Source organism: Plasmopara halstedii (genome assembly GCF_900000015.1).
Source record: "Plasmopara halstedii genome assembly, contig: Scaffold_525, whole genome shotgun sequence".
NCBI classification, from domain to species: domain Eukaryota; phylum Oomycota; class Peronosporomycetes; order Peronosporales; family Peronosporaceae; genus Plasmopara; species Plasmopara halstedii.
The window spans coordinates 457,169-481,304 of record NW_020187445.1 but is presented as its reverse complement, the minus strand read 5'-3'; the positions used below and the strand labels follow the sequence as shown (position 1 = coordinate 481,304).

Genomic DNA, 24,136 nt, shown 5'->3' with positions numbered 1-24,136 from the left:
CGCATCATGTCAAAACTTAGCCTGCGATAAAAATTGATTATCATAATACTGATGACCCTAACTCATACATCAAAGCTTTCAAATGAGCCCGTTGGTTCAGATCAGAGCTTATCAAAATGTTTCAAATGCGAGTAAAGGAAAATCCATGGCAGTGTAGATTGAGGCATTACGCATTTGGTATTAGCCAAGACAACACCAGTGTAAATATGTGTGCACAATGACATGCCGCTTGTAATTGAATCAAAAAATCTGCGTTCACACATGCTGCATTCCTGCACCCGCATAGCCATGAATTATCACAGGAACAGATTAAAAGCATATCAACCAATCAATAGCCGCAAGATTATTGACGGATGGTACAAAAGATTGAGTCTGCTTATCGCATAAGATTTATTTAGACTTTTCTATTACATTGAAAGAAACAAATTTTCTTGCGAAAAGACGCAAAGATATCTCTTTGTCTAGACAAGCGAGATTAAGATGGCCAAATGATCTGCAACGGATCATATGGGACAACAGCACATCGCACTGACTGTCCCTACAATCAGGTTTGGTGCGCGAAAGAGCATTTACGTGCGGTCCCTCTTTCAAGATATTTTTTTGAATGCGAAGTTTTCAAGCGACTTATTTCACGTTTGATTTCACCTCCTAATGAGGTGCATGCCACTCTTGGCATGCAGTAACTGCTATGTAGTTACTGCTGCCCGATATACCTTCGATGTTCGACAACTTGAATACTCCGATATCCAGCACATTGACCGTCCAGATCCAGTGTCCGCGCCAATAGCGCTTCTGCTTCCTAGAAGAGGTGGCTTGCAGGGGTTGGTTCATGGCCCACCAAAGCTCCACTAGGTGACGTGCGCGAAGCGCCCAAGGTATTCGACCTCCAGTCAGTCCATGGCTAATAATGTTCCAACCATGCCACACCAAATATAAGGTCATACGTTGCATCCGAGTCTAAGATTAAGCTGCGTTCCACGCTATCAAAGTGAAAAAACTTGGTACCGAGGTCCAGAGGGACCGTCGCCACAGTGACACAAGTCCCCGTCGCTAACCGAACAGTGACGGTTTCACTCAACCGCGCTTCCGGCGCCTTGGCATACAGCTGACTTCCTTTGATCGTAGAGCGTCGAGCATAAAAATTGTTCCGGAATCAATCAGGATCGTCCAGCTTCTTAAACTCCTTCACGGTTGCTTCCACGACCAGCAAGCCTGGCTTGCATATACGTTCCGTGTTCGAGGGAACGGAGCTCTTCGGGGCTGCGCCCTGCTGCCCACTACCGCTTTGAGGCTTAACAGCACTCAGTTCTCCCCGAGTAGGGTGCCCCGATCTACTATTGGGCCGCCCTACTGGCCCTGCCTGACCTTGGGGGGAGTGTCAACTCCGCCAGACAGGCATGAGACTGATAATCGGCTCTGCGTGAGTATTCAACGCTTTGTACCTCTTATTCTAGATGAAAGGGTATGATTTTATGCGTGAAGCAGACCAGAATCAGCGTCACTACAACTTCCCGTTTCCCGATAAGTGTAATTTCAGACTTGATCTCAAAGGATCAAATGCTTAATTGATGTGACCCCGCTAGTGACATCCGTCTCTAGAACTGACTCCGACATCTGATCGAGACGTCATAGAGGTCACTTACCAGCGCATTCTCGTCGCTAGTGACATTGTTCAGGGAGCGGTACCAATTAAGGACCTCGGATTTTCATCCGTCGGGACCAATCAAAGATATGAGGTGACCGAGTGTGTTTCATGAATGATAGGGGAACAGTTAAGTAACTGAACAAAGTGCTTCCAGGTACAACAGGGTTACTGTACAGAAAGAGCTTTTGACTCGCTCGTGGAGCACACATCAATAATCACACAGGAGGCTTACTCAGAGACCTTTTCTTGGACGCGAAAAAATCCTCTCACGTACTTGAGACTGCTTACATTATGAAGTGACATGTATAATTCAAGCTGACAAGCCAAAAATCATAATCTGGAATAACAAATCTGCTTATTTGAGAAGCAATTCAAGATCTCTTCCTATGGATTTGATATAGTACTACTAGATTGTCTTGAGCTTCCCGTCACAGAAAAGAAGTTGTTATGATTCTGCTAAACCACAATGTTGTGTCCCAATCTGATTTGTTTACCAATACACGAACCAACAAAAAGTAGAATATGTACTCTTGTAATAGTTCTGTTCATTACACGAAAGAAAAATGTTAGCTGATGTTTTAATATACGAGCTTTAGTCTGAGGCTCAGGCAGAGATTTAGCGAGCGCAATAAACATTTTATTTTACCTCGCCAGACTTAAGTTTACTGAGCACCGTATCAAACCCCGATTTTAAATGTTGAGGCTAATCATTTTAACGGTGTTGGTGGCGCCATCATCTTCTGTGTCTGTGGGTCGCATCCTGCACTTTTCGGATGTGCACTTGAATATATCCGATGGATTGACGACAGAAAATCTTCCCTTTTCCATCCGCTACTTCCAGGACGCGTCCTTGCCACTCTTCGAGTCGGCATTACAGTACGCGAAGCAGCACGTCGTGGCGGACCCAGACCTTTTTCTTTATACTGGAGATCACGCGGTTCACGGGCTTTTTACGGATGCATACATTTCTGAAGCTGTCAAGACAAATGTACATGTAATGGAAAAATATTACAAGCAAAAAAGTTGGAATGGACTGCAGGATGTCACGGCCATCATTGGCAACGCAGACGCGAGTAGGATTGAAGAAAATGATGATTTTTGACTATAATAAGAAGCTTATACATTTAATGATGGCAGATCCCGACTACCATATGGAGTTGACGAATCCTGAGATGGAAACAAACCCGTCTATTGAGCTCATTTCGAATGCTTGGAAGGACTCCTTGTCAGCGGCCAACATGGACTTGTTCAATCGTCGTGGATATTTGACCTACGCTCTGGACGATAAACTTGAGGTGATTACTCTCAACACGGTGCCCTATTCAGTATGTAAGATCATCAAACGTAGGTAAAACGTAGTGCTGATGTTTTTTTGATAGCCAAGTCATCTGCCAGATTCGTCGGAGCAGCCAGATCCGTTCGGACAATTTGCCTGGCTAGACAAAACACTTGCAAAGCTTCAAAGTTCTGGTAAATTTGCGTACATTGCTGGTCATATTGCGCCAATCGTAGACTCATACGGAGGCGATCCTCAATGGCATCCCAAGTATATTGTGAAGTACAAAAACATTGTTGGCAAGTATGCTCATGTAGTGAAAGGACAGTTCTTCGGCCACGTTCACATGATTGAGTTCCGAGTACCTGTGCCATCACTTGAGATACCTACAGAAGCGGACAGTACTTTTCAGCTAATGCCGATGTACATTTCGGGTGCAATCTCGCCGATTTTCGGTAACAATCCGTCTTTTATAGTTTGGAACTACGATCCTGACACATATGACGTGCTTGACTATTCTGTGTATTCTTCCAACATCACGGAGAGTGAGACTCAACTCGACTGGAAACTTTCGTTCAAGGCAAGTGAGGCCTACGGTCTCAGATCGCTATCTCTTTCCGAGCTCTCAGCCTTTGTGCGCCGTGCTGAGCAGAACGTAAGCTTGATTGAGAATTACCATTGGAACACGTGGGCCCGTTCGCCGAACGCTCCACCTTGCAAGGACTCACTGTGCCACGTCAAGGCGTTTTGTACACTGAAGTGGTGGACTACAAAAGGCGAATATCTAGCTTGCATTGATTCGTTTCAATCGAAGCTTCCTCACGACTACATGTCCGTCTCACGTAACGATACCCCTAGCACTGTAGATTATGCCTTGTCGTTCAAGGACGTGGTGGGAACGATTGGAGAGACAGTGGTCGTAATTGTTGCTGCGATCAGTTATGTTGTGTTTGTCGGGTTCATGCTTCAACGAGCTGGTATCCTCAAAAACCGTTCGCTGTACGAGACCGTGGATTCTTAAAGTAGCTCAAATTTGTTCAAAATGTCATCAATGCTGGAGAGACAAAGCTTGCACCACTAACATAGTATGTTTACTTCATGCAATTTTTTCTTAAGCTTGATTATAGTCCACATGTTAAATTCATTACATCAACTTGAGATGGCCCGTTACCTCATCGATTACCTTTAGCGGGGCTGGTCCAATGCTTAGAACCGTCTTGCTGTCCGGCGCAATTTGAGTTCGGCCGGCGTCAACCTTTATAAATGATACATCGCGTTGACTCTCAGCAGCTCAACACTTATCGTTACTTTACTGACGTACCACAACATAGCTAACAAGGCCACACTCAGATGCTTTATCGGCTAGAGCGAGCAATTCCTCCTCGGATTCCACCTTAAGACATACTTTGGCCTGACCTAGCATCTCCCATCCTCGAACGGCATCTGGTGTCCGTTTGAGTGCGAGTTTGTAGGCGCCTAACGTTGCGTGGCAACACTGTGCTGCAATTTTTCCTTATATTAATTACCAGCATCAACATTAACTTATTGTAGAGGTACAAGAATTTACTTATACTGGTACTAACCTTTACCCATTTTAAGATCCGTACGCACACACATGACCATTTTGTGAGGCACCCAACTGGCTGAATCTTTACCTTCCCAGTCATCTGTTGAGCCACAAGAGGAACTGGAAGAATCACCAGACTGGATGTCCTCGTTGCTGCTGTCGTTGTTTGCATTGGTCAAGTCTTTAACTGTGACCGTTCGGTTACTTAGAAAGTAAGAGGAGACGAAATAGTGCGTCGCAGCGCCAAGTACGAACGCAGTCGTACACTTCCAGGCCACGTCTTCCATTATTGTGCTTTTGATTTGGCGCTTCTCTAGCACATTAAAACTTGTGTGGTATGTTATCAGAATGTGAATTCTTATCGTCAAATTCTCAAATATGGGCAAGATGTCCCCGCCAAATTCAAATTAAGAAGCTTAGTGCCGTGGACGTTCATATATTAAAGTAGTTTGTTAAAGTATCTAAACTGCGTTATGCAAATGCAATAGACAGCACCAAACGCACCTTAAACTCTATTAAATATTATTGAGGGGATGCGCATATGACAAAACTGCATAGGCTTCTGTCAGATTTTCGCAATAGGTATAACAAGGACTATATACAGAATAAAAAGACATCGTTTTTGTACTAGGGAATGGCATGTCGAAGTAGAGATGTGGGAGAACTGCTATTTTCTAAACTTGATTTAAAAGTACTCGCAACCTCAGACGTTCTGAAAATTATCGAGTAGTCTGCGATTACTAAAATGCGACGCGATTTTCCTTATTCAGGGATATGGATTTCAGGTCCAATCCAAACTGTGATTTGATATGGTTTTTACGTTTCACGATTAAAGGTAGCTACATCATGCAGAATGTAGTTAAATTTGAAGTGTAACCTAATAAATTGATTGCAAATTTACTTATTCTCCCTCTAGTGTTTTCGCATCTAAGCCAAGATTCGTTAGCTCGCTTCTTCAGCTACTTCACACCTCGGCCTCAGATCTTCACAGGTTATGAGCCAATAGACCATGTATTTTACGCAAGAATCTCCATCACAGCTGCTTGTCTACACAAAATTACGTCACGTGGATCCACTACATACGCAGCATGTTCCTTACCAAGTCGGTGTGGCATGTGATCAATCGAGATGTGACTCCGTCATTTGGTGCGCCAGCGGCGAGTAAATCAGGGCCAGCACTATTACGCCTGCCCTGATCGCTGATGACTGCACAGAATCCTTTGCTTAGATTCGCATCAAGTCACTTAACGGCGTATCACATGTGTTTATTTAAAAGCATCAGTTATTCAACTGGGTGTGGATCAAGGCGATAATGTCTCGCAATTTTGCAACGAGGTACTTAACATCGGCGCTAAGCGGAGCAGCATCGGCGCTAACTATAGGGTAAGGAAGCCACAATTTTTACTTTGATGTCTTTCAAAGAATTTCGAGAATGTCATAATCGACTTGGAGATGAGCAAAACAGAGCCTTGGACGAAAGTCGCGGGTAAAAAGCTAACGAAAAAGCATATTAAGCGACAAATTGAAAGGACTAAGACAGTGAGGACTAAAGATGCGGGTTAAGCGCTTGGTGCCGAGCAAGAAACCCGCCAGTGCACTTATTGTGGTAAAATGGAAATTTCGATGGGACGATGCTGGACCAAGCAAAAAGATGACAATCGAGGAGCTCGATGTGCCGTGTAAAATCGTGGACACGCAGCCAGCAACAAACCAATATTTTCGTTTCGTTGTTATACCTTTACTATGCAATAACGACAACGATTTCGATCGAATCGTAATGCCGTATTGCTGGAATATGGATTATCGTCTGAGAAGGAAGTGTCGGCCGTGTCGGCCATTGATAGTTTCATTTTTGCGACGAAATTGCCGTCAGAACAACATGATATGGGCTTCAGGTAGTTTTTTTAAGAATTGCAAGAGCGACGGCTCAAATGAGTACCACAAGGCACGACTCGTCGCAAAAGAATGTTGACAAAATATGGACTTGATTGCTCGAAAACGTTTTTGTCTATGGTCAAGTGCGTGACCTTACATATGTTTTTTGCTCTTACCGTACGTCGGGTGGACACTTAATCAGCTGGCTGGTTTGAAGGCTTTTCGAATTTGGAGTGGAGAAGGAATTTGTATAATGTGCGGTTCCAGAAGGGGTCCATCTTGATAAAATGCTTACTGTCTTGGACTCGACGAGGCAATTTATTCAAACAAGCTTCGCACGTATCGAATGAGACCTTCGACTAATTTGTCGACACGATTGGATCCAGTTTCATACTTCAATTTATGCCTTGAATTAATATTGTGGAAGGTCACTGCGTGCAACTTCTAGTTTATGTTGACAATATTCTAGTCACCGGAAGCTCAACGAAGCTGGATGCGCGTACGGAGACGAGCTTGAAGAATCGCTTCGTCATGGCCCATGTCAAGAGGCGGTCCGACCAAGTTTGATGCGTCATTTAGAGAGGCCGTAGGAACACTGATGCATTCAACGCGACGAAAATCAATTTTCCTTTTGGCAATGTGTCAAATTATATGGAGAATCCGCAAGCTGTGTATTGCGGGGCAATCAAGCGCTTATTTCGCTATTGGCAGGGCACAAATTCTCATGGAAGTTGTATTCACCTTGATGATAAGGTTAACGATCAGGGATACTCGAATGTAGAATGGGCAGATGATCATACCAATCGCAAGTCAACTTTGGCGACACTTCGTAGTGATGGAGGATCCGATAATTGGGGGAGTAAAATCAATGTGCCATTGCCAATAAGCGAAGCCGGTTGCACAGCGTTTACTTTGGCGGTCAAGCAGGTTACGGGGTTCATCGCTTTCTGAGAGATTTTCTACATGCGGCAGGCAAGTGCATACCAGACTTCAAGAATTTCGAGGACAACCATTCTTGCCTCGAGATTCTATTTATAACGGCGGAGTCAAGAATATCGACATGAACTATCACCATATTCGTGATGAAGTCGAGCGCAGAGAATTACATCTTGAATATTTGATATTACGAGGCAGTATGAATGCCAGAAAATATATAAAGCTATATAGGAGCCACGATACCAGTAATTGACAGCGGCCCCAAACCTTCAAATGGGTTCGCATTGAGCAGGTGTATGTAAGGTTATTGCAGCGAAACTACCGTAACTCTTTGCTTAGATGAAGCAAAGCTAAGGTCATCGACCTTACGTTTTTTACAAGAACCATTGCGAGTGCAGCGGATCGCAGAACCAGTACGAGTGTAGCGGATCGACTCCGCAACCTCCAAGTACTATAGAACTTACCGCGGCAAACGAACACTTATGTTCAAAATTGAAACTATATTTAATAGTTTGAGTTGCGGCAGAGCGCCAATATCTAAAACCTTAGATTTTCTAAGTAATAAAGCAATAGCACATCAAAATCGCAAAACATAACTAATATAGAATTATGCAATACACGTGGCAGGGTCGCTTGTGGCGGTTCTTGTTACGGTGTAACCACACCACTGTGTCATTGAACTAACTGTGTAATACACACCGATACACGGTCGCATAAGGTTGTGCGACCCGCCCTTCCTTACAAGCGCACGTGTAACCCAGTTTCATTCTCCCCCATTTAAATTGTGAATGCCCCCAATTCACATATAAAAGTCACCTTATACGAGGCTCGCGTGTCTGAGACACCTTAATATTCTTTTAGAACAACTTTGAACATATGAGCTATCTATGACACGCAAAACAACCAGCCTGCAACTCCTCGACGAAGAAATCCGTCGCCCGGGGCGGGCGCGGTGTGTTGCACTTAGTCGCCGAGGGTTTGGGATGTGCTTCCCAATAAACCAAGGACGTTCGGCCCGGAGATGCTTCCTATGCAGAAGGAGAAGAAGGGCTTCGCTCGCGGGCGCCCTTGCTAGGTGGAAGTCGAACACTCCTTTCCCAGCATGGGACGAGGAAGATGAAGTGCGCTAACGGCGCGATGTGTGCCCAAATCAAACTCTGCGGACTCCATGCCCGTTCCCGACCTCTCAGCTCCCAAGGGAAGTGGAATTATTACCAATCGCCTCGACGAGGCGAAGGAGTAGCAATCGGAGGCTGCTCACGGGGCGGCTCTCCTGCGCTCGTATCCACGTTCGGTCTTAGACCCTCGTGTGGAATGCGGCTTCTGCTCGGTAGATTCCGCTACTGAAGCAGAAGACGCGATCACTCGATCGCTAGGTGTCTATGTAGTCGGGCCTCCGGCAACTGATCTTGATCAGCGAAAGTCTGCGAGCTCGCTTTGTGAGACCGCATTCGACTTGGATCTCCAAAGGGAGGTGATCTTGTCCCTAATTGCGGAAATTCCTGTGACGCTGACCCGCTGCAGACGACCATGAGCTCTTTGAGCGATGGGTGTAGCAGTTCCGGAAATTTTCTTCGCTGTCTACCTTACAGCGAAGCCACAAGGAAATAGACGTGAGCGTTGAGCGCCATCTTAGATTTGTGTTTGCCTAACGCTAGGCGTAACGCCGATTTCCTGCGTATTGTCACCCCGCGACATATGGAACAAACCATAACGCTCCCGCGAGCTCTGTGGTTTCTCACACAGGTGAGTCTACAACCACTGCTGCTCCTGGCCATAGCTTGAGCTCAGCTCATGGCCTTCCGATTACCCGGTCTACTGCCAAGAAGCGCGGTGCGCAGGACGATGCGAGCGTCATGATCCTTCCGATGATAAGCGTCCACGACATCTGGACAATCTTGCCGAAGTGGCACCTCAAACTCCCACGAGTTGTCGGAGTTATGGTATCCCCACCACTTCACAAGATATTGGGTTAAACCCCGTTGATGGCATCGACCCACAAGGCGTTCCACGTAGTAGGGAACGCCGCCATTCTCATCGAGAAGATTCGGCGCTGGACGGTGACGACTTGGTATGTCGCCGTCCGGTGACTCGCAGTGCTCTTGGAGCGCTGGAGGACAAAGTATTTTGTCATCGGCACTCTGCCTAGCATCTCTCCGAGGTCGCCTACCGCTGTGCAGAAGACCTCAAGAATCTGGAGCACTTAGCGCACCGCCTGCCTCGCGTTTGGGAATATCATAGTCTGTCGGAACGGCTCCTAGCCGTCGAGCAGGCGAATACGTCACTTCATGCGACGGTAAAGCGCCAAGCGGCGCTGGGAACGGAAGTGGCTGCACCCTGTGCTCAGACCTTATTGCTGGCTCAGCTTCTGGGTGGCCTAGCGACTTTGAGAGCTGCATTGGCGCCAACGCTTCCGCGTTCACTTGCGCCAGATCCCGGTACGGCTGAAGCAAGCCCATATAAAACACCGGGTTGATGCGCATCTTTCTCGGAAGAATCAGCGTATACACCTTGACCACGACCGTAAGACGTTCAATAAACCTTGGACGGGGCTTCGTCTTTATGACAGCAGAAAGTGTACGTGTAGAAGGTTTTTAGCGTTTGGTAAAACAGAATCTCTGATTTAATGTTTTTAGCATTTCTTCTCCCTTTTCCGTCCACATATTCCTTCTGCATTTCTTGGCTTTCAGCCATCGCATCGCAATCGTGTCGTAAGACACTCTGTCTCGTAAACTGGAAGTCTCCGACTTCTTTACGCACGGTGAGGGGGTTGACATCAGCTAACCGCTCGGCTATTCAACCCAACCAAGCACTGAGTCATGGGATGGCGGCATCAGCGAAACGCGAGGATCAATACGCTCGATCACGTAGAACGGCAAAGATCCGATAGATGAATGCACTGCATTGTTTAGAGCAAACTCTAGGAGTGGCAACATAGCGCTCCAGCGCTTCGGTGTATGCTGCGTGTAGTTATGTAGTCAACTTGGTGTCCAGCACTATAAAGAGTGTAGTTCAAAACTTTCCAGTGAAGCGCGGGTCTCTATCAGAGACAATTGACCCCGGGAATCCATGTTGTCGAAAAACATGACCAAACGGTGTCGCTGTACCCACACCATCGATGGTGTCCGGCACTGCCGCAAGATGAACCATCTTGCTCAGACAATCGACAAAAGACCTCCACACCCGTATTGCCTGCGATTTCTTCGGCAGGCCAAACACAAAGTCCTACCTCATGGACTACAAACAGCCGGAGGTTGCCGGTAAACTGGCCAGCGGCGCCGCCGCATTTGGATAGTGTTTTTCCCTCTGACAAGTCTCACACGTGCGCACGTATGTGCTCGTCCATTTTTACTGCTTAATTCACCTGTAGTGGCAACTCACAGAACTGTACGTCTTTTCATGATCGAAGTGACCATGTCGTGGTCCCATAGAGGATACAAGATTTTAAAATTTATCGTGAGTGTCGCGAGGAACCACAATTTGTGGCATATCCAGTGAATTGGTGCTATATTACAGCAACCTGTTACACAATGAATATTGGCGTAGCTCTGCATGAAACGCGCCGACAACTTCTTGTCCGCCTTGCTCCCGAGAGCATGTAGCAGCGCAACACACATAATATCACCCGCGTATGCGACGCGGATCAAATCCGTCACTGACGACGTCACCGTCGTGACATGAGCAAGCTCATACTCCGGTTTGCGTGACAATGCATCAGCCAAAGCATTTTGCCTCCTAGTTTATACTTCACCTCGAAGTTATATTCTGCAAAGTAGAAGAGCCACCTAACCAACCTCTGTGAGTGGTGAGGCGCCTAGCGTCACATACTACACTAAAAGAACGATCGGGATCTGGTAACGCCATTATTAATGAATGGAGAATGCTGTCTTTGACCCTGTCAAAAGCCTCCTGATGCTCAAAGTCCCTCCACCATTCCATATCCTTTTTAAAGAGATTCAACAATGCCCGTGCCATTCCCGCATATTCGCGCTGTACGTTTGCAAGTAGTTGTCGAGGCCAAGCCACTTGTGCAAGTCGTTTTGATTCTTTGGAGCCGGCCAGTTCACAATAGCATTGACCTTAGCGGAATCAGCTCGAAAGCCACGACTCCCAATAGAACACCCTTGAAAAGGTATTTTCAGCGCCAAGATGCACTTGTTTGCATTAGCATGCAGCTTAATAGTGCACATGCACTCGAGTGCCAATCTCAAATGGACGATGTAGATTTCCAAATCAGTCCTCCCATGCTCCGCACGACTGTGGACGAAGGTGTTGTCGAAGTATGTCTGTGCAAACGACGGATGGGTCCTAAACAATTGCGTCACGAGACGATTAAATGTTGCAGGTGTATCTGACAGCTCTGAAGGGATCACCAGACGCTCCCAGAGCATCTCGCTTGGAGCACTCACCGCTGTCAACGGAATATCACTCGCTCTCATGAGCATTTGGTGTAACCCATCGCCCAAGTCAAGTGCACTGTATTTTGTAAGGCCAACAATATTGTTTTGGAGAACATCTTCCTGGAAGTCGGCGTTTGTGCCGAAATGGCGGTAGCGTTGAGCTTATTGTTGTAAGTGTGAACGATACGATACTTGCCTTTCGGCTTCCGGACACAAAACGTGGGTGTCGATTGGGGAGACTTGCTCTCACGCACAATCCTGCCTCATGCTCGCACCTGCGATTTGGGCTCAGCCATTAGCGTGTTACGCAGTATTTTGTTCCCGGAACCAGGTCAATCGCATGACGCACACCTCAATCCAGAGGTAGGACCGACTGCAGGTCTTTGGAGACGACGTCTTGGAAATCTATTATCGAAGAATAATACATATCAGAAGGATCCTTCATAATCGACGATCCACTTCGTGCGTTCAGTGTCCTCAAGGACAGCTTCATCCAGAAGCGACGACGAGTTAATCTCCTTGTTCGGTTTTATAATGACCACCTCGGCTAGATTGCCTGCCTTCAAGGCACCGCTACACTCTTCGAAGGACATCTCATCCACCTTAAGAAGGCCATACCAAGGTATGACGTTATCCTTTGTATAGCTAATTGTCCACGCTATCAAAGTCAAACTCATGTGTCACTTGACACCGAGGTCCACAGGGACCCTCAGCACAGTGACACATGTCCCCGTCGCCAATCAAACAGTGACGGTGTCACTTAACCGCGCTTTCGACGCCTCAGCATACAGCTGACTTTCCGCGATCGTGGAGCGTCGAGCATAATTGCCCGACACCCCAGATGATCTCCCATGGCTTCTCAAAGCCCTTCACAATCGCTTCCACAACCAGCAAGCCTGGCGTTCCGTGTTCAAGAGCATGGAGCTCTTCGAAACTGAGCCTTTATGACCACTACCTCCTTGAGTTCAACATTTATCAGTTTTCTACAGTAGGGCGCCCGCGCCTACTGTGTTGTCTCGTTAAATTAGATTGAATAGAAGCGGGGCGTCGGTTCGACGGACCTTTATGCGCCTTGCGCAAGGGACAGTCCATTCGACGGTGACGGGAGTCTTTACAAACGAACCACCGTCGGGTGTTCAAACGCTGCCCGACAGCTCGAATCTCTCCCCCATCTTGCTCAGCAGAGCTGAAATCCATTGGCTCAGGCCCCTCGACGAGCCCTGAGGGTGTGCATTCCAACCAAGTCGTGCCAACTTGAAGTTGAATTCGGTATACAATGCCACACGTTGACCGGTTCTTCAGTAGAAGACGGATGCAAACGGTAGGCTTCAATTCTAGCCGTGCTAGTGCGGAGATTTGCCTTAAAGACGGCCACTGCGACCGCCTCGTGGAGAGTTTCTGCGGCTATCCCAGCAACAATAGTTCTCAACTCTTGGACAAAGACCACTTCTCCTTCTTGCCCTGTCAGGCAGCAAGAAGACGCGATCTCACGCGATATGCCAAATTCGGCGGTTAGAACTCTCGCAGAAGCTGATGTTTCTGCTCATTCCACGAGGTGCTTCAACCGAAGCACCGCACAGTGGTGCCCATTCTCGCGCTTGGCCCTCGAGCTTGGATATAGCATGCCTCACGCACTGTTGCTCGTTTTAAAGCATGACGGATGCCATAGCCATCTCAGCCTCTTTTATCTTGAGCAGGAGATTCTCTAAATTCTTAATTTCGAAGGTCTTAACACTCATTATGAGCGGTCTGGGTCGGAAGGAATCATCCGTCATCGACGGTTGCGTCATTGACGCAGTCGATGCTGACAGCTTTTGCTGTAAGTGCTCTAGTAGAGCATTTCCTTTTTTTAAAAAACCCTTTAGGTGCGCACTTATGTCCTCGGGCCCTTGCGCAACGAGGTGCTCCACATCTTCAGGATCCACACCAAAACAAGAATAAGGTACAGGGGTGGATAACCACTAGTGATACATGTATTAAGATTATACTATACGAATTCAGGAAAATCTATGCATTTAAAATTAGGGGGCTTTGCCGCAGATAAAAAAATAAAGTCAGTTTTGGATTCAAACGGAAGAGTTACTTAGCCCTGGGCTAAGGTTGTAATCACCCTTGGAGTAAGCGGATTGCAATTCGCTAAACTCGTACTTGTTCTAAGTATAGAACGAAAAGTCGTTGACCTATTAACGCTTCCTCTAAGCGCAAAGCTACGGCAGCCCCGCTGCAACCGGGACCGATGATTAACAAAGTTTACCGATTAAAAGTGATCTTGTCATGTAGAATGATAGGCAGCGAGAAAGTAGAATTGTAAGCCTCATTGATTCAATCACTATCAAATGTATTTCCCTCCCCTAATTTCTGTCAATTGTCTTCGCAGCACAGCCAAGACTCTTTGGCTTGCCTTTCAGCCACTTAACCTCTCGGTCTCAGATCTTAGCAGTATTGTCGAGAATCGCAAACGCCTGTTTAGACCGATAAAAGCTCTCAAACTACTGCGAGCAAAGTCAAAAAATGGTTTTTGAAACAGAGATCCAATTTTTGTCATACGCTGACGTTTCCCGAACAATGGATGTGTAGATATCGTCAAGCGCAACCCTTAAGTTCATTTATATTACTGGAGCTAGAATTGTACAGTGCACTTGACACAAAGAAAGCTTTTCGGATAGGATTGGCGCTACAAAGGCACAAAAGTAGGGTTTATGCTATCGAAACCGAGAGCCTTAACCGTAACTAGGTATCTTACAGCTCTAAATGTTAATAGATTCGCGATACATGGACGTATACGAAATATTATGTTTTGCTTTCGCAACATCTTACTAATTCTCCTCAATTATTATCTTTGACGTCCACGTCCACCACGATTAGTAACAAATTTGAGCTTTTGCGCCAAAATTCTGCAAACAGATCCTTCGTTTGATCTACAGGAGCTTGGTGGACCCCATTTAAACACTATCACGCACAAATGTGCCATGATAATGACTAGTTTATATCAAAGGAATGTAAGATTCCATGATAGTCAAACAAAAAGTATGTGAAACTCTTTTAAAGTATTGGTATAATGAAAAGTATACCGATACTGCCTCCATTTATATCACTCAGTATAGTAAAATTCCGGTATTTTGTATTGGCAGTATTTAAAGTCAGAACAAATTTGGGTACAAGCAACCTTGCTGTGGCAAATTACCGTTTTACGATCCCGGCTACTAGTTTTAGCATAACAACACCTACCTTGTCAATTTCGTTAGAATTATAGGTATGATGACTGCCATTTCAAAATTTTGTATAGTACTTACCACGTTAATTTCGATTGTGAAGTGGCAGTATAGCGCTAAGGAGCGTGTATTACCGTTTGACAGAATCAAAACAATTACAGACGTATGGAGTACAAGTCAGTGCGAATGGAAGCGATTTTACTTTCCTCGACATCTATTTCCATTTGCTAATTTGTTGCTATTGCAAGGACATTCAAACAGCATTTAAAAGGAGCAATTCAAGTAGAAAACCAGACCTGCTCCATCAGAGGGTGCTACGGTCTTGCATTGTTTTTTTTCCAAGATGACAAAAGCGATTTAGGCAGACTGACTAGCTCATTAACTAAACACCTTAGATTACACCAATTCGGTTAGCCACGTCCAGAGCGTCGTAGTCTGCAGTAAGGCGCACATATGCCTTCTTCTGACCATCGGGCCTACAAAGAAAACAATCCGACAGAGAGGTCAGCACTAATTCGGTACATATTTACGCAAAAAAATATCTGACGGAGAGCAGCAAACGAAAACTGCACCAAAAGGCCACGCTGCCGCACTTCCCTATCAGGACTACGGCCAGACGTTAAGAACCTCAATGGAATTTTAAAATTCCTCCGTCGTAAAGATTGCAAGCTCGACGCGATGTGTTTTACCTGATGAGGGTGTTGACCTTAGCGACCTTGATGTTGTAAAGCTGCTTCACAGCGTCCTTGATCTGACGCTTATTCGCCAGCAAGTCCACGAGAAAGACGAGAGTGTTGTTGTCCTCAATTTTTTTCATAGCAGACTCAGTGGTAAGCGGAGCCTTGATGATGCGGTACTTATCGAGCTTGTTGCGCGACGGTACGGCCTTGCGTGCGTAAAGTGGGGAGCGGGCAAGCTTAAGGGTTTTGGGCTTGTAAAAGTGCACCTTCGTGCGAATCTTCAGCACCTTTCCATGTGAGCCCTTAATTACTTTCTTCGACAGTTTTGCAGCCGACTTGCCAGCCGCTGTCTTTGGTTTGGTAGTAACCTTCGCCATTTCGTTTGCCTCTTTGAGAAATGGACAATATCTGCAAAAAAGGCTTGAAGGAACGTGCGCCAATGATTCGCTTAGGAGTTTTAGCCACTTAGAAGAAAAGAAAATAATCAAAAATCAGTGGGTGAATTGGCTTCGAGTTCGATAAACCTAGACAATATATCAAGTCTCAGGGAAATTTGACTTCGCTGAATCTGTGCGGACCACCAAGATCCTCATTGCCTGTGCTTAAGTTGCCTGACTCGCTTGTTGATCTCGATTTTGGAAAAAGCGAACAGGCTGCCAATTTGAGATTTATGAACTGGATTGGGGACCATGAGGTCATAAAATTGTTAGGAGAATATTTTGCAACAGCAAATACCTTCATTTTCACAAAAGCAGGTTTTAAATCTGATACAAATACAGGTATGACTGAAGATACTAACGATCGTGACGGTGACTTCAATCAATTTCTGTGATGTTTAGGAAAAACTATATCTCAACTGAATTAATTATCGAGTCACAAAGCAGAGGCTTTGTCGCGGTCTTTTGTTCGCTGCTCGTTTTCAGTGTTGCAGCAATTTGATAGCACTACCTTCCACCCAAATTGCTCGAACAGTCAAAACTTGGGAGAATCTACTTTAAGAGATGTTTTCTCCTGTTTCAGTCGTTAACTATCAATAGGTGGAAAAGGTCGGTGGGGACAAATATGGACTTGTATGCAAGGCTGGTGGCCTGACAACAGGTCGCATCGTAGCGCTTAAAACAAACCGTTTGGAAACGGATGAACAAGTATCCTGTCCGCTGCCATGCGCAAAAAGCCACAAAGAGAAGTGCCTACAACTTTAAATGTCATGATGTTCTGTGTTGCTGTGTACCGAACGAGCACACTCTATCTTGTTCGTGAAGATTCGGAGCAGAACCTGAGCAATGCCTCCAGAAACTTTCGTCTCGACTGAAGGTGTTTGATTTAGTAGCTATTTTTACGAATTTTAAGGCGGCATTGCGTTCTACCATACCAATCGTGGATTGCATCGTGATCTAAAGTAGTACGGCAACCTGAAACTTGGCAATATTGAGCTCACGCGGAGTATGGCGTGCTTCATAGACGTTATTCTCATATAGCTGTGACGCTGTGGTTTCGCGCGCCCAAAGTGTTGCTAGGAGCTTTACGATTTGTGGTCCATTTTTTTTTTTTGAAATCGTCACTTTTTTCCTGGGAACTTGACGAGCCTTCACCAATTTCACCCGTTGAGACGAAATAGTCTGGAGTCCTAATGCGGTTGGACTAAGACATCAATTTCTCAGTGGTGACCTCAGCCGTTTATCGAAATTTGTACCTACTGGCCCGCATTGGCGTTGATTTGCACTCTGTGCGCTAGAAGTGTATAATCTTACTTCTGGTCCTTAAATAGAAGTCGTTGCATGTGTCTTTCACTTTGCGTAGCATCCCTTCGCAATCATGGCAATAAACCTTAAACATTCCTATGATCTATAACGATCCGTGGCAGCAAAAGAATCTGATATGAATAAGGAAGGCGAAGATATCTGATTATTCTCCAAGGTTTAGTATGAGGTCTAAAGCGTTGATGTTAAAAAATATATTTGATGCATATTACCAAATGAGCGAATCGCTTGCATTCTGTATAGCACAAACGCCAATTTCAAATATATACACTCAACGCTAAATGTGTTGAAACCTTTCCTCTTTTTGTCTTTGTCAAATGGAAGCAACCTGGACGACAAACTCTTATATGACCCTGTGGTGTTTGTATCTACACAATTTTTACGGCTCGTTCTTCGCTGAGCTGTCAGATACATCTTAAGTATATTAAAAAAAATCCCCTTTAGTACACATGACTGCATTTTCCGAGAGGCCTGGACCTGACAAAGGCCAGAGAACTATCTGATTTGTGTTACCCAGTAGCTTCTGTGGAATGATTGCATCGCGGTGATCATATCGATGTTTTTGCAGAGCGCCTGGAAAACCAAACATCTTGGTGTTGATACCATGGCTGGAGGCACTAATGTATACATTTGACAGGGAGTGAGGCGAATGTCTTGTGGTGCGTCTTCAAAGCTTGCGAAGTCAAAGTCATCAGAACTACGCCACTGTCGACGCCAATTGCAAGTGTTTTTTATTTTTATTTTACGAGTCACCATCCCAAAGTCCAATTGTTAGTATTGGTGAGAATAATTGTGTAAAAGACATATCAACACATTTAACATACCCGACTGGGTTCCGTCGGGTACAGGATAACGTGTTCTTGGTAGGTTTCGTATCGGTGACCACTGGCTCATCTGCTCGGTGCGTAACCACAGCACCAGAGGGGACCACTTGACACTCTTAGCTCAATCCATGGACAGATATATAAGCAAAGTGATATTGGCGTAATACCGTAGCAACCTGCGTATTTTATTATAGAATACTGTTGTTGTATGAAATGACGCAAGATGTATTTAGCCAAGAATTTTTCCTAACATGGTTTACATACACATTTCAGTATTGTCACATGGACTAAAGCAAGGCTCAGCAATATTTTAGTTAAGAATTATGAAGAATATTATGATTAGTACGCTGTTGGTGGCATTTCGTGCTGTGAGTGGTGTAACCTCACGCTATGCGTTACTTATATAAAGATAGTAAACCAGATATATCAAGCATCAGATTATCAACATGAATGCTGTCTCTACGCCAATCTTAAGAAGATTAAAGAAGGGCTCAGTCTCGACCCTAAGTTGTGCGTAACTTACGTGGACTCGTTCAATCAAATTTCATTCTGCGAGATGCACAGCAATCCCGTAGTATCTGATTGTACTCGTCGTGATATTCGAATACCAAGTCCTGAATATAACTGTATTATCTCTGAGGATGGGAACGATTTACCATTCAGTCTGTATCGGGACGATAAGGCATACTTGACAATCCTAAGTTTTCAGTTCGTCCCGAATTAGCGCAACTGATGGTACAAGAGTCGTAAGGTCTCATCAAATATGAAAACGATCTAGTGATGACTTCACGAACGCCTCAGCCAGGTGTCGTCGGTGTGAGCGAAGCCTATATCCATCGTAATACCACCGTTGCTAAGCGCTCAGTTCAGTGTGAAATGGGGCAAAAACAGTCCTGCCAATGATTAAGAGAAATCTAATGGTCATAAGACCACATTGTTCAGACAGAGCTTCAGCAATTCACGCTTGTGATGTCTGAATTTGGAACGCGCGCAAAAGTGTGCACTAATGTATAAAATCGCTGTAGGCGAGCGGAAATCATCATCAAAGGAGCCTAAGTAATTAATGTTGCAAGTGTTAGGATCACCAAACCAAACTTATTATTCGGTCAAAATTCGTGTCCACCCGTCAAGTAAGTAGATATCCGGGGAATTATCTCCTGGGATTAATGACTTTGATTGCTGGTACGGCGGCTGACCCAAAGTAACGTTTATCACCTTTATGAAGAATATGCGTAGAAGAATGTCTCGCATAAAACTTAAAACTTCTCACGACACCACACCGTTTTCAAAGAAGTAGCAGGTGTTGTAATGAAAGCAGGGCCAGCTAACGTCACGCATGGGTACTGTAAGAAACGGTGAATATGGCACTGAATGTCGACTCTAACTTTAAGTCGGTACGACTTGGTTTGAATGCCCACTTTAGCAGCTCTTAGAGCGGGACCAAGCCAATCGATCACAGCTATGCAGAGAAAGAGGAGGGAGAGCTCCGAGCTATCGAGTAGCGTTTAAACACCCGACAGTGGCTTGTCTGTGGAGACACCAGTCCCCTTTGGACTGATTGTACCGTGCGCAAGGTGCGTAAAGGTTCATCGAACGGACATCCCGCTTCTCACCAGTCTGGTTTGACGCGGTGAAATGATAAAACCCAGTAGGTACGGGGCTCCCTACTGAGGAAGATCTGAGTTCTGTTGAACCTCAAGGAGGTAGAGGTCAACAGGGCTCAGTACCGAACAGCTTCATGCTCTTAATACGGAATGCCGGGCTTGCTTGATAAAAAACGACCGTAAAGGGCTTTGAGAAGTCATGGAAGATCCTTACTGATTCCGGAGTGTCGGGCACAATTGCCTGACGCTTCACGGTCGAAAGAAGTCAGCTGTACGCTGAGGCGCTGAAAGCGCGGTTGAGTGACACCGTCACTGTTTGGGTTACGATGGGGACTTGTGTCTCAGTACCGATGTCCCTGTAGACATCGGTGTCAAGTTTCTTGACTGCGATAGCGTGGAACGCTGCTTAATCTTAAACTGAGATGCAAGGTATGGCCTTATCTTTTTGTATGGCATGGTTTGAACACCATGAGCCATGGATTGATTGGAGTTCGAAGTCCTGGGGCTCTACGCGCAAGTCTCCTATTGGAGCTTTGGTGGGCCATGAACCAACCTCTGCTAAGAAGCAGAAGCTCCGCCCGGGACGGTCAAAGTTCTGAATATTGGAGTATCTGAGTTGTCGAACACTGAAGGTGTATTGGACAAGAGTCCCGAGCATGGCTCGCGGGCTGAGCGTGGAGTGGCACGAAACCCACTGAGTACTGCTCATGTGTCAAACCAGTTGCTGCATGCCAGGAGAAACGTGGTCGGCCAAGGGCCGAGGCACCTGGGGCGGGGCCCCAAGTGATGCACGTGGAGTGGCACGTAAACCACTGAGCACTGCTCCGTTTCGATGCAGTCGCTGTATGCCACGAGTGGCATGGTCTGATAAGGTTCGAGGCATCTTGGGTAAGACCCCTTACATGCGCGTGGGGAAGCACGTTATCCACTGGACGAAGACTGCGGGGCTGGCTGCTCTCCGTCGTATGTTGTTAATAAAATCAGGGCTCCAGTAGAGTAGGAAGTGGGGTTTAAGCCGAACGACGCTGAGTGCGTGCTTACACAAGGCTCGCAGGGACGTACAACCTTAGTGAAGAGGCGACAGCGGCGACGTATGCTAGCTGCAAGACGCTGGGCGTCGACCCTGACCCAGGATGGTCTACCTTAGCCGATAGCGCACAGCTATACACCCTTGTAAACGGTATGACGAGGGAGGAAGACGGCGACATCATCCTCGAGGCTATTCCTGCAGAGAATGGTCTCCTTGAGCTGGACAAGATGTACTTCGACGAGTTTGGCGGTGCCTTGAAGACAGACGATTCGCCGAGGTGATCAGTATACGACTGAACGAGGAAGTTCACTCGTCGTATCTTTCGGGACGAAGCTGTCCTGGAGAACACCAAGGGGGGGCTCCGCGAACAAAGTAGATCATTGATCTTGAGGAATTTCTCGGATCCATACCATCCTTTGGTGAAGGAATCTCCAGACGTCGTCTCCAAAGATTCCCAGTCGTTTTACCTCCGGACCGAGGTGTGCGTTTTGAGATTGATCTAGTTCCGGAAACCAAATACTGCGTGACACGCTGATGGCCCGTGCTCAAGGAGCAGCGCGACGTCATTGACGTCTTCTTCCGAGCAAAGCACGACGCATGAATGGTGCGTGAAAGCAAGTCTCCCTATTGAACAACCACACTTAATGTCCAAAAACTGATCGGCAAGTGGCTTATCGTTCACGCTTACAATAAGCTCAAAGCTTCACCGATCCGGCAGAGACAACGATTCCTAGAAGAATGTTCTCCATAAAAACATATTTGGATGTACAAGGAAGGTATTGTGCGCTCAACTTGGTCGATGGGTACTACCTATTGCTCATGAGAGCGAGTGACATTCCGCTGACAGCGGCGAGTGCTTCAAGCGGGATGCTCTAAAAGTGGATAATGATGCTCCAAGGGCTGTCGAAGCACCAGCAGCATTTAATCATCTTGTGATGCAGTTGTTCAGGCCCCACCGGGCGTATGCACACACAAACCTCGACGACATCTTCGTCCACAGACTTGCAGAGAACGGGGAGACAGATGAAGAGAACCACATCGTCCATGAAAGAGCGGTTCTCGTGTGCATGCGCACGAATAAGCTTTATGCTAATGCAGACATGTGTATCCGAAGAAATCCTTTCTAGGGTGTTTTATATGGAAGCGTGGTCTTCGAGCGGATCCCGCTAAGGTCAAGGCCACTGTGGACTCGCCGGTTCCAAAGAACCAAAAGACCTTTTGCTAGTGGCTTGGTCTCGCCAACTTTTTATGCAGCTACAGCGATTCGTACGCAGAAATGCCGCGGCCATTGTCGACTCTCCTTACAAAGGATACGGAATGGTCCTGAAACACCATGAATCGGGACGCTTTTGACAGGGTCAAAGACATCCTCCTTCGTGCTTTGCCATCGGCTGTGCTTCTGAAAGCAATCGCCGAGGGGTAAGATCGGATGATCGCATTCGAAATTCGCCATCTTAAGGCTGCGGAAAAGAGCTACCCAGTCCACGACAAGGAATAACTTGCAATGAAGTATGCATTTGTCAAGTCTAGGGTGCACCTGCTGGGCTCAAAGCCGTTAGTTGTCGATACGGATCATGCATCACTGCGCACTGCGACAGGTTCCTCATTTCTCACAGAGGTTGGCCAGGTGGCTCTCATTCTTCGCAGAATAAAACTTTGAGGTGAAGGATCAACCAGGAGGGCAGAATGCTTTGACTGATGTGTTGTCACGCAGACCGGCTTATGAGCTTGCTCATGTCACGACGGTGGCGTCGTCAGTAACTGCGCCGCATTCGCGGATGATAGTATGTGTGTAGCGCTGCTGCAGACTTTCAAGTGCAAGGGGGCTGAAAACTCGGACGAAAAGCTGTCGGCGAGATTGCGAGCAAGGTTACACCGATATTCGTTGAATAACGGGTTGCTATAACATCGATTCGATAAATACGCTACGAATTGTGGTTCCTATCGATGAGAACCAAACCTCTATGAGGCCCAGGGCACCCCACTCAATGTTCATCACGGTCGTGAGAAGACGTACAACACGGTGAGTTGCCACTACTGGTGGCCCAAGCTGTACAAATGGACGAGCACAGAGGAGCGCACGTGTGAGACGTGTCAAAGCGAATAGAACATCTCAGAATGCGGTGAAACCGCTGGCCATCTTACCGGTATCCTCTGGGTGTTGGCAGTCCATGAGTATGGACTTGTGGTTGGCCTGCCGAAGGACTAGGCGGGCAACACAGGTGTTGTGGTCTTTTGTGGATCGTCTGAGCAAGATGGCTCATCTTGCGGTAGTCCCGGACACCATCGACGGTTAGGGAACAGCGACGCTGTTCGTAGATCGTGTCATTCGATACAATGGATTTCCGAAGTCAAATGTGTCTGAGAGAATCCCCGCTTCACTGGGAAGTTTTGGTCGACACTCTTCAGGGTGATCAGCACCAAGTTGACTACACAACTACACAACAGCGGACCATCCGTAGACAGATGGTCAAACTAAGCGGGTGAATCGCGTCAATGAATATGTCCTTTGCAGAGTCACACGTTGAGACGCCGAAGCACTTGAGCGCCGTGCTGACTCTTGTGGAGCTCACTGATAATGCAGTGCATGCATCTACCGGCTACACGCCGTTCTAGGTGGAGGATCATGTTAAATTTCGCATCATCCCATGAGTGTAAATACAAACCGTGAAAGCGTGGCCTACCGATCCTTTTGTACATTTTATTTTTGAGCTAGAGGTGTCAGAAAATTACCACAGGGATAACTGCTCAGGGAGGAATATCGACCGGCTAGCTGATGTCAGCCCCTTCACTGTCCCTAAAGAAGTCGATGACTAATTGTCTACCAAACTGAGTGACTTGAGACACGTTTGCAATGGTTGAAAGCCAAACTGAGTGACTTGAGACACGTTTGCAATGGTTGAAAGGCAAGACATACAGAAAGAATAAGCAGACGGTAGAAAAAACTGCTGGAAACAATAAGTTGCAGACCTGGGTTATTAAATGCTAAGAACCTTCCAACACATGCAGTTTCTGCTGTCTTTAAGAGGAAGCTCCGTCCACGGTTTATCGGACCTTCTAAGGTCATGACCAAGCGAGGACGCTAAACCTCTCGACAAGGATGTGCATCCGTCCGGTGTTTTATAGGGGCTTGCTCAAGCGGCCCTGGGATCTGGCGCACGTGAATGTGGAAGTGACGGCACCGGGGCGGGGCTCAAAGCCGCTTGGTCACCCAGAAACCGAACCATCAACTAGTTTTGAGCGCGGAGTGTGACGATCACCGTTTCCAACGGCGCCAGGCGCTCCACCGTCGAACGAATCGTCGCATTCGTCTGCTCGACGGCTAGA

General features: G+C 46.4%; 4 protein-coding genes across 4 annotated transcripts; 1 reads left to right on the top strand and 3 right to left on the bottom strand.

Annotated features, from left to right (window-relative positions):
- Positions 1-2,339: 2,339 nt before the first annotated feature.
- On the top strand, positions 2,340-3,942 carry PHALS_10738 (hypothetical protein L915_18772; the record flags this gene model as incomplete). Its single annotated transcript, XM_024726216.1, has 3 exons — positions 2,340-2,718; positions 2,783-2,970; positions 3,025-3,942. The coding sequence occupies 3 exons, from the start codon at positions 2,340-2,342 to the stop codon at positions 3,940-3,942; spliced, it is 1,485 nt and encodes a 494-aa protein (XP_024576915.1).
- A 123-nt stretch (positions 3,943-4,065) lies between these two features.
- Positions 4,066-4,775, bottom strand: PHALS_10737 (peptidyl-trna hydrolase; the record flags this gene model as incomplete). The annotated part of the gene is made up of 3 exons (XM_024726215.1): positions 4,066-4,176; positions 4,243-4,433; positions 4,505-4,775. 3 exons carry the CDS (start codon positions 4,773-4,775, stop codon positions 4,066-4,068), a joined length of 573 nt encoding a protein of 190 aa, XP_024576914.1.
- A 10,527-nt stretch (positions 4,776-15,302) lies between these two features.
- On the bottom strand, positions 15,303-15,968 carry PHALS_10736 (60s ribosomal protein l23a; the record flags this gene model as incomplete). Its single annotated transcript, XM_024726213.1, has 2 exons — positions 15,303-15,387; positions 15,601-15,968. 2 exons carry the CDS (start codon positions 15,966-15,968, stop codon positions 15,303-15,305), a joined length of 453 nt encoding a protein of 150 aa, XP_024576913.1.
- Positions 15,969-16,277: 309 nt separating this feature from the next.
- Positions 16,278-18,384, bottom strand: PHALS_15459 (uncharacterized protein). Its single transcript, XM_036407448.1, has one exon. It carries the CDS (start codon positions 16,977-16,979, stop codon positions 16,797-16,799), a length of 183 nt encoding a protein of 60 aa, XP_036263150.1. The 5' UTR covers positions 16,980-18,384; the 3' UTR covers positions 16,278-16,796.
- Between the last annotated feature and the right edge of the window lie 5,752 nt (positions 18,385-24,136).